Genomic DNA, 11092 nt, shown 5'->3' with positions numbered 1-11092 from the left:
CGAAGCTGAGTTTCGGTTAGGGTTACATCGCTTAATGTGGTATTTTTAGATATTGCCTAATTTTAAGTGTAGGCACGTAAAAAGGCAACTTTAAGTGTCAGATATGCAAATAATAAAGAATTTCGTAGCATGCCTGTAAATGCCCCTATTTTTAATATCTAAACATTAAAGTTGCATTGAAATAAATATTGGCATGCCAAGTATGTAAATATATATGAATTATATGTTATATAGTATGTATGAAACCTCAAAATTTGTACTATGTGAATATATGATTAGAGAATATGTGGTTAGGGCTGTAATAGAGCTGAGCTAAGACGAGCTGAGTATATCATAGTTTGGAGCTGGCTTGATAAAATTATAAGTTGTTCATGTTCGACTTGAGTTTGCCTTAAGCTTTGACATATTATTCAAGTTTAGACTTGTTTAAAATTTTTAATATTTGAAATTGATTTGTACCTGATTAGTTTATGACAAACGAACAAGTATTTAAACTAGCTAATAAAAGAAATTCAAGCAAGCACCAAAATTTTCAAATAAAAAAATATAAATTTTATAAATCTAAATAAATAAACATTTAAATAAATCATATAACTTGTATATGATATGAGTAAATAAACTAACTTACATGTTGTTATCTAGTATCTATTATAGATATATTCTGACAAGAATAAATTCTAATATAGAGAAAAAAATATTGAAATTAGAGCTAAAAAAAATTAAATGAACTAATATTACGAATTAACTCAAAATGTGAAATTATTCATCAATTGTTAAAAACAATTGATAAAAATCAATGATAGACCAAAAATAATAAAATAGAATAAACAAAAGAGATTTTCACTTTTAGAATTCCATCATATTAAATTTCAAATAATTAATAATTAATAATAAAATAAAAATATAATTAAACTTAATCTTAAAAATATATTATTGATATAATAATATATTATTATTAAATTTATAATTAAATCAATTTTAACCAGTTAAATTTTATTTAAATAATATATCATATTATGATACAAATTATATTTAAATTTTATATCGAATATTTAATTTGCTGATGAACCTAAATGTTCAGGTCCGATTATATTCATATTTAACCAATTTAAAATTGGAGTTTTTGAATAATCGAGTCTAATTCTGAGTTGTCCATCGTGTGCATTGGTTGATTTAGGGCATACATGCGATTGATGAGAACGTAAGCCGTCTTCCTCGTTCGGGTCTGCGCTTCCCATCCTCGCCAGCTGCCGCCGCAAGTAGTTCACAAGCCTCTCAACTTACCTCGAGGTATTTTCTCTATGCTTTTCATTCATCAACTTCAACTTTCATCTCATCTGCATCAGATCTTTTCTTTCTTATGGGATCCTCCCATTGGCCTCCCTTCCTGCCCTACGTTTAATCTCTCTCCTCAAGCAGCATTTCCGTCTCTACTTTCTGTTTCAAGCCATAGTCTAGCAAATTTTATTTAGGGTTTCATCCGCCATTTCTATTCCAGTTCTCTATTACTGTTCGACGCCTGTTTATTAAAAATAGAATCTTCCGCTCATCTTTATTGCTTCAAAATCTTGTACCCCCGGCTAAGCAGGTTTCTTTTAAGGCATAGAGGATGTAGTTGTTGTTTTATGCTTATTATGCTTTCTTACCAATGCATTAACTTATGATTTTGAATATGTCAGTCTGTATTTAACTCAGTTGGCCTTGAAATTTCAGGTCACTAGTTTGACTTTGATAGCCATGTATCTTCAGTTTTACATCAATGATAACGGGGACAAGGTCTACACCACCAAGGTAATTAATAAATGTGTTTTAAACCTTGATTGTTCTTTTCATGAACGAATGGGTATTCTTAATCAACATTATTATCTTTTGTTTTATATAGTCTTTTACCATAAAAGCGTTAAGTGTTACAAAATGAATTTTAGAAAAAAAGTTTTTTTCTTCTGATTATGTTGACTGAGTTATTTTTATGCAGCACTTTAAATTGCAGAAATAATGTAGCATTCACTGTTTTCTTTTGATTCAACGTTTTCTTCAAAAGAATTTTTCAAACTCATTTTGATGCCAGATGATTTTCTTTCTGCAGAAAGAATCGCCACTTGGTATAGCAACAGAATCTGCTCATCCAGGTATATTTGGATCATTCCCCGTCCTTGCCTTTTCTTCTTCACTTTGCATTCCTAACATTTAGTTTGATAACTGGTTCTAGACTTTTAAAAGTATATCTGTTTAATTGTATTACAAGTAATATATATTATATTGATATTATTTCAGGATCGTAGGCTAAAGATTAATCAAATTTGCTTGTCCCATAGCATCTATATTGCATTAAATTTAGCATTCTGCATCCGTGTGCATATCTGCATGGTTTCATTTAGGGCGTGTCATAGGATATAGCTTGAACAACTTGTGCTTGTTAATTTGCATTTTTTGTACTACATTGTTGTACACACCTTCTTGGATATAGTTCTTTATAGAACACGTCACTAAATAGTTTTAGTGTTTATTTATTTTTGGGTAAGTTATTTCTAATTTTCCAAGGTATAATGCATGTTTCGCTGTGATCTGTGCTTTTTAAAGCCCCTGTAATGGTTTTCCACTTACGTCTTCCAGGTTAGTTCCCAATTGTCAAACTGGCGCCTACCATCTTTCGTCCATTAAAATTAGAGGTTACGTCCATTTATGTGATCAAGCTTGTGATCATTAGTTGAATATTTATTATTTAACTTTTCAAAAATTCCCTTCTTGCCTTATAACACAGAAGCTTGCCCTTATTTATTTTAAAGCCACTAAACCTCTGATTTTCTTCCGATGAATATGGAAAAAATGATCAAAGTTCTAGTTGCTTGCCAAAGAACTAGATTATAATACCTAACATGCTGAGAACATGAGATTATTTCGTCCACAAACTGGCAAAAATAAGATACATTCAAGTAAAAAATCCTAGATTCTTCATTTATGAAGACACACCTAGCAGAATTTTGGATTATGATGCTAATTTCTCGTACAAATTTTTACTTATGAGTACAACATTGGCTCTCAAAGATTTGAAAAGAGAAAATTTGGTTTTGAAATTTCCTTGATGTAAACATATTTACAATCTCTTTAAAGTAATGAGAGGAGGAATTGCTTGCAAAGCGCATTGCTTGGCTTCTTAATGGAACACTTCTATTTTCCAAGCAGTAGGGGCCTAGAAGTGACAATGTACTTGGCAAAAGCGATGAGCTATTGTATATTGGAAGAACTCCGATCACCTACTGCATATGAATGACATTTTAGGTGTTGAGTTGATTCCTAATAATCTTATCAGGGAAGAGCATATTTGAAATTAAAAACTAATATTGAACACTTTATATATTGATTTTTTTAAAATGCTGACCTGAATGAAACACATAACCCTTTTTCAAAGGTGCATGTGTGTTCCACATTATATGTTGTCGTCGTAGCCTTAATTATTTATGATTTGCTTATTTAACCTTTTTTGTAGCAAAAAAAAATATTATTGCTAATAATTTATTTAAAAAAAAGATAAGCATATTATCACTTATAAGAATAGTTTTAATAAAACATAAATTAATTATTTTTTAATGAGAAAATAAATCGTTGAGATTTTAAGGATTGTAAGGCATTTCAAGTGAAAATTTAAGTAACCAACATCAATAATTGATTTTGGATATTAAGTTGAAGGATTTAAAGATGAAAAATACAATGAAATATTATCAGAGAATTAGATGAAGACAAATAAAAGACACAAATAAAGTTATTTTTATGAGTAAGCTTCAAAATTTTAAGATTTGGGGTGTTCATGAAGAAGCTAATACTATCTGGGATAAATTAATGACTTCTATTAAACAAGTTGCATATATATGTTTGGAGAATCAAAAGAAAATTTTATGAATAAAAATAGTTGGTTGTGTTATGAAAATGTGCAAAAAAAGATAAAAAGTAATTTTTATTAAATAAAAATTGATTTGAATATAAAATCTTGAAGAATTTGAAAAAATATAAGGTAGCCCACAGGGAGTCTAAGAGAACAATTTGTGATACTAACAATTCTGTTTTTAATTATTTTTATAATTAATTAGATACTAAATAGGATGAAAAATATATTTATAAACTAACCAAACAAAGAGATAAGAAAATTAAAGGTTTAACTCAAGTAAAGTGTATTAAAGACAAAAATTAAAAAAAAAAATATTTGTTTTTGATTAGGATATTCAACATATATGGGCGAGATATTTTTTAAATATTTCAATGAAGATTGTGAAAATACGATTGATTTTAGTGTTCTTAATATCATAAATAATAACAAAGTTTTTTTTCTATCGTCGCATTAGTAAAATATAAGTTGAGAAGAATTTAAAGAAAATAAAGTGTGAAAAAATAGTAGAACTTAATTGTATTCTAATAGAAGTGGAAATATTTAGGAGATTTGAGAATTTTTTTGCTTATTAAAATTTTTAGTATTATTTTAAAAATTAGAATGATGATTAGTGGAGAAAGAGTCTGTTGGTTTATATTTTTAAGAATAAAGAGAATGCACATTCTGCAAATTATAAATGAGTTAAGTTAATGTGTCATACATTATATAAAAATTTCTCAAAATCAGTTTAGATTTAGGTCGGGCAAGTTTACTATTGAAGCTATACATTTATTGAGAGATTTGATGAAAAAACATAGAGAATAAGAAGGATCTACATATGATTTTTGTTGATTGAGAAAAAAGCTTATTATAAAGTTTTAAGAGAAGTACTTTGGAGAGTTTCAGAAAGAAATGTGTTGATATTACTTATATTTGATTCATTAAGATATGTATACTAGAGTTGTTTCTTTTGTTCGAACATAAGGAGGATTGACCAAGTATTTTCTTATATGTATTATATAGTTATGGGAGAGGGTACTTGATTATAGGTTATGATGTCATATAAAAATTTCTCAAATCAGTTTAGATTCATGTCGGGCAAATCTACTATGGAAGTTATACATTTATTGAGTGATTTGATGAAAAAGTATAGATTGAGTGATTTGATGAAAAAGTATAGAGAATGATGAGGATCTACATATGATTTTTGTTGATTTAGGAAAAACTTATAATAAAATATCAAGAGAAGCACTTTGAAGAGTTCCAGAAAAGAAATCTATTGATATTGCTTATATTCCAGTCATTAAAGATATGTATACTAGAGCTGTTACTTGTGTTCAAACATAAGGATAATTGTCTAAGTATTTTCTTACTTTAGTTGGATTACATCAGGGATTAGCTTTAAGCCCATATCTTTTTTGCTTTAGTTATGGATGTTCTTACTGGACATTTATAGGAGGATGTGCCTTAGTTTATGTTTTTTGCTGATGATATTCTTCTTAAGGATAAGACCTGAGAGAGAGTTCAAGAAAAACTTGAATTATGGAAGTCAAATTTAAAATCTAAAGGCTTTTGTTTAATTAGATCTAAAACTAAATATATGGAATATAATTTTATAAATAATTGATCCAGTGGCAGAGTTGTAATAATGAGTAATCAAGCCATTAAAAGGAGTGAACATTTTAAATTTTTCAGGCTATGAAACACAGACATAGACATAGGGAAACAAACACGACACAATGCGGGACACGACAAATATGAAAAAAATAGGACATGATATGTCATGGACAAGTTATTATTTTTAATTAATTATTAATATGAAATATATATTTTTCTATTATTATTTATTAAAAAAATGACAACACAAATTATGTAAGCATAAAATTAAACTTCATAAATTTAATTTATATTATAAAATCTCATGCTTATGAAAATGAATTTTTAAAATTAGATATATTATATTTCTAAAGAATTCATTCAATTTATAATCCAATTTATCTACTAAAATTTAAAAAATCCTATGATTACATAAAGGGAATTACTAATGCTCGTCTTTGACGAATATTGGATGCACCTTCGATGCTCAATTTTTACGAATGGTAGATGGAGCTTCAACATGACGAGAGATGAGGTGATTTTGATTGAGGTATAGATAAGGTTGTACGTATATTTATAATTTTCTAATTCTCGTGTCTCATTTTCTCGAAATTGTGTTAAGCTCACGTCCGATGTGGTGTTGAGATGTGTTCTAGACGTGTTCAAGCCTAAAAAAATGATTAGACATATATTTTGTAGTGTTGGAGATGTGTCTGAGAATGTCAACGCGCGTCGGTGTTTGACACATGTCTGACACGGGTTCGTCACATTTTTAGAAGTGTCGGTGCAACATAAACTTCGGGGTCTTTTGTTCAAAGTGATGGTGATATAGATGTGGATGTTATTAGTAGAAATCAAGGTGGGTGATTGAAGTGGAAGAATGCATCCGGTCTATTATGTGATAAAGAAGCACATTTAGACTTAAAAGAAAATTTTATAAGATGGTGGTGAGACTTAAAAGCTTTATAGCGTAGAATGTTGGCCTATAAAAGAGAAGCTTAAAACTAAGTTAAGTGTTACTAAAATGAGAATGCTCAGGTGAGTAAATGGTTTTACACTAAGAGACAAAATGCGAAAAGAATATATCTGTGAAAGGGTTGGAGTAGCTCTAGTTGCAGGCAATATGAGAGAGAGTCGCCTTAAATGATTTGGTCACATTAAATGTTGACCATATGATGACATTGTTAGAAAAGTAGATGTTTTAGATTTGACTTGTGCTAAAAAAAAGTAGAGATAGTACTAAAAAATGATCTTAATTTGTTAGAATTAAATGAAAATATGACACTCAATAGGACACAATGGAGAAAAAAGATTCATGTAGCTTAGTGAGATGAAGGCCTGTTGTTGTTGTTGTATCTAATTTGATTAGTATTTGATTTTGGATTTATATTTATTTTGCACCATTTTCAACAACTTCTAAACATGTTAGATTTGACTTACCATTTTTCCTTTTTCTAGTTTTCAGACTTTTGATGTTGATTCTTAGTTTGCAAACTTCGATGTTGATTCTTGGTCCTTGTACTTGTTTACTTTATTATGTGTATCATGCATATATTTTTAACCTTTTGTTGCTCTTTATTATTGTTGATTATATGCATAAATCTCTTGCACCTTATGGCGGGGAGTCTCTGTGCATCAATACGCACATTATAAATTAGGATTTCCCTTTTGTAATGATGTTGCAACATTTCTTTGTTGGTCTATTTAGGTTAAAATAGCTGGTTCCAATTGATGCATGCATGAACAAAATCTCATAGCTCTCATCTATTTCTTCGCCACCTGCACTGTAATTTCCTTCATCCATGTAAAACTGTGTTTTTCTTTTAAAATTAGGTTGCAGAGAATTATTTTCAAATTGTTTTAGTCCAAGAGAATCCGTGTCTGCATTCACCAGATTTACCAAACTTTTCCAGAGTTTGTTTGGTTATGCTGCACCTGAATTATTAGTAGGTTTACATAATTCATCTTACGTCCTTAATCTTTCTACCTAAATCATTTTTTTTGTTGATTATCTTTCCCCTAAAGTAATATTGTTTGGATTGCCTATCTCTTATGTTTAGTTTTGGTTTTCTGTTTGATAGGATAAACATAATTGGTGGGTGTCATTTATATACTTATAAAGGTTAAGTGGTTATCAAGAAAGAAGTTTTTATGGCTTGGATGATATTTAAATTACTTGAAATGCTAAATGTTCAAGACTTTTGTAAAACATATACCTAGTTTGGAAGTGCAGTAGCTGTTAAGAAAATCTCTAATTTCTTTAAAATTTTACTTATTTCTGGACTAGAACTTCAATTTTTTTGCAATTAATTCATTTTGTTGGGCAAATTCAAGGGAAATTGTTTTTTAATGCGTTGATCTTAAATTGTAGTAAAATTTGAAGCTGTTTGTGATCATCGTTGACTATTTCATCAACTGATGTGTCTGATCAAATATAAAAAAATACATGGAACATTCATTTCTTTCATCATTAGTCTTCTTGCAAGTTTTTTTTTAATTTTATAATCTAATTTTTAATTCACTATTATTTAGTGTTAAATTTAGTTTGCACAACTATTTCTTAATAATTTTTAGATGTGTAACTTGGTCGTTTATTCTTTTCTTTTATTTTTTTCACTTTTAGTTCATCTCCCTTATTTCTATTACAACTTCTACCATCCATATTGTGTGCGCTAATCAACCAAGTTTATTTCTTTTGACCTTATTTCAATAGCAGGCATGTGCCACCCCCAGAGTTTCTTTGAATAGTTATTTTCCCATTGTCTTTATTGTTAGATATCCATCTTTATGTTTTTATTTCCGTCACACTCAAAATTGGTTATTATTGAATTTTATTCAACTTGGTTATTGATTTTTTATTCACTCAGTACTTGTATCCGTGCAACATTGAACATTTTATTCGAGCTTTATAAATTTATATTTAATCCCCAATGATATTCATTTATTATTTAGTACTCCCCTACACTTTTATTTTTTTATTTTTATTATATTCATATTCTTCAATACAATTGATGTAAGATTGTAAACTGATCACTCCTTAATCCTTGATCTTTCAGTAATATTGTCTTCCTCTTATTAATTTTGAACTCTTTGACATTGCATATTGTGTATGCAACCTTTGTTATAACAGCCTTTAAAGCCTTTGTTCAATTCCCCTCTTCCTTATCTTTTATTATAATTTATATGCTCCCATGAAATGTCCTCTTTTCTTATATTAGTATCAAACTGCTTTTTCTTTAATCGTTTGGCATCCTTTTGTTTCAATTAAGAAACTTCAAGGAAACAAATGGCACATCTTTAATGACTCTTAACTCAATGTTCATCTCATATGGCCTTCAATATATATAGCTCAAGAGTTTTTATTGTTGATTGCAGCGCGCTTCTCCCCAGATGACAAGTACTCTAGGCAGCGCGTTCTTCTCAAGAAACGATTTGGTTTGCTTCCCACCCAGAAACCACCACTGCAGTACTAGGCAGTATTCTGCTTTATAGATGCTCCGTTATATTTATTAGTACTATGTAATTTTGCAGATCTTATGGGCTACTTTTTGTGAATTCTTCCAATGGAATATATATATTTTATAACAGTTTCATAATTGTATTTTAGATATTGGAACCTCTGATATTTTATTCTGTTAACTGTACCATATATCGATTGATTAGTATAATTATCTCAATATAGCTTCAAATGTTGTGCTCGCCTTTGGGTTATTTCAAGTTACTGGGCATCAAGGTTTCTAATTTTTTATTGGTGTTGAAAGAGATTGATTTTGAGTTTAATCAAATTAATTTTATGGAGCGTGATATGTTTTCTTACTCTGTAATTCAGGGGAAATATTTGCTTACGTAATACGCACATAACTCTGCGTGCGTACTCCATTACCCCGCAATACTCTTATAATAACCTATAAATAACGTTGAAATAGAACCCGCGAAGGTTATTGGAATTAATACCTCAATAACCTCTCAATAACCCCCTAATAAACGCAAAATAGAGGTTATTGCTGGGTTATTACACACGCAACTCTGCGTGCGTATTACGTACACAAATATTTCACGTAATGCAGAGAGAATTAAGAGATGCAATTTTCTGAGCAGTTATAACTTTTAAGGAATAATGATATTATTGCTTATAATAATTTAGAAATGAATACAGCCCTCGATTTATATTAGAGAAACAGCATAGATTTTGATTTATATATTCCTATCATTCCCACCATTTTAGATGCACCAACGGTTCAAAGTATTTTGGCAATGCCACTTATTTCTACGGAACAGCAGCATTTTGGAACAAATTGATTTATTTTCTGCGAGTTAGAATGACTTTTGAGTTTTTTGACTTCCGAGTTAATGTTTATTAGTTTGTCAATGTCCTTTGAAATTGATTCTACTGTGAATTGCCTGTCCACAAATTGAGTTTATTAAATTCGAAACCCTATAAAATTGATTTGAATGACTTTAACTCACTTTTGAAATCTGTTTTGAATTTGGTTTTGTCTGAAGGAGGCCTTCGGTTATCTTTAAACAAGGTTGGGGCGTTTACTTTCATACCACCTAAATGTTTATATATTTGTATATATACCACTTTTAAGTTTTATTTTTTGTATTTATATCAAGCAAATCTTTCCTATGACAAAATTATCACGAAATACATTCTCATGCATAGGTAAAGGTGGTGTGTGTATGTAAAAATTGAAGTTTTGGTCTTACATCTATAAATACATTGGGATTGTGTGGTGTGTATGTAATTATCCCAATTGTTTATTATGCTCTCTAAAAAAAAAATAAAGAAAATAATATTTAAATAATATTTTTAAATTTTGATGGCATAATTTTATACCCCAATTATTATAATATATTTTTAAGAATATAATTTCAACAAATTAAATCTCTAAACGACTACTCTTATCGTTACTATTTTATATATTTCATATTTAGAAGATTTACATACAAATTACTAAATTCCTATCAATTTTCATTATCAGCACGCAAACTTCAATTTTTATGTACATATTATTTTATCTATGCATGAAAATGAATATTTCACATGATGATATTTTTAATGTGATATAGGTGACAAATAGAAAGAAGAAACTCTAGATGTCACTATTTGTATGTACATGGTAATTGGGTGGCATGCATGCAAACACCTTCATATTTTCTTCATTTAAATATTAAGTTGATTACATAATTCATGAAAGTAAAGTTTCAAGGGCTTATCAGACTGACTGTAGCTGTAAAATTAGTTGTTTATATTAGTTGTTGGTATCATTTTTATAAAGAAACAAATTTTTAAGCTATTATGTTCAAGCAGGTTTGTAAACACAATTAAAGTTTCTAAAAATTAATAAGTTTGTCGAATTAAACATTTTAGCGAAAGCCAACAAAAATCATAATATATCAACATGTACATAAATATTTACAATATGTTGATAAAATAAATATATGAATGTAATTATTTTATGATTATAATATACTAGTTTAGTCTAATCAATTTTCAGAAAAAGGAAATTTTTATTGACTGCATACTTCAAATGTATAATTTTAAAATAATTATAAATATTATGATTATTTCCAAGGCAAAAAAAAATTAAATAATTATGTAATATAAATGCAATATTCATGTAGGGAACT

At 28.7% G+C, this 11092-nt stretch overlaps 1 protein-coding gene across 1 annotated transcript; it reads left to right on the top strand.

The window, feature by feature from the left end:
• The first annotated feature begins 1122 nt into the window (after window positions 1–1122).
• LOC110038147 (H/ACA ribonucleoprotein complex subunit 3-like protein) lies at window positions 1123–9091 on the top strand. The gene is made up of 4 exons (XM_020742917.1): window positions 1123–1290; window positions 1714–1791; window positions 2087–2129; window positions 8834–9091. The coding sequence occupies exons 2-4, from the start codon at window positions 1738–1740 to the stop codon at window positions 8929–8931; spliced, it is 195 nt and encodes a 64-aa protein (XP_020598576.1). The 5' UTR covers window positions 1123–1290; window positions 1714–1737; the 3' UTR covers window positions 8932–9091.
• The last annotated feature ends 2001 nt before the right edge of the window (window positions 9092–11092 follow it).

This window comes from Phalaenopsis equestris, unplaced genomic scaffold, assembly GCF_001263595.1.
Source record: "Phalaenopsis equestris unplaced genomic scaffold, ASM126359v1 Scaffold231576, whole genome shotgun sequence".
Taxonomy (NCBI): Eukaryota; Viridiplantae; Streptophyta; class Magnoliopsida; order Asparagales; family Orchidaceae; genus Phalaenopsis; species Phalaenopsis equestris.
Note: the sequence above shows the minus strand (reverse complement) of the source record. Positions and strands in the feature narration are given on the sequence as shown.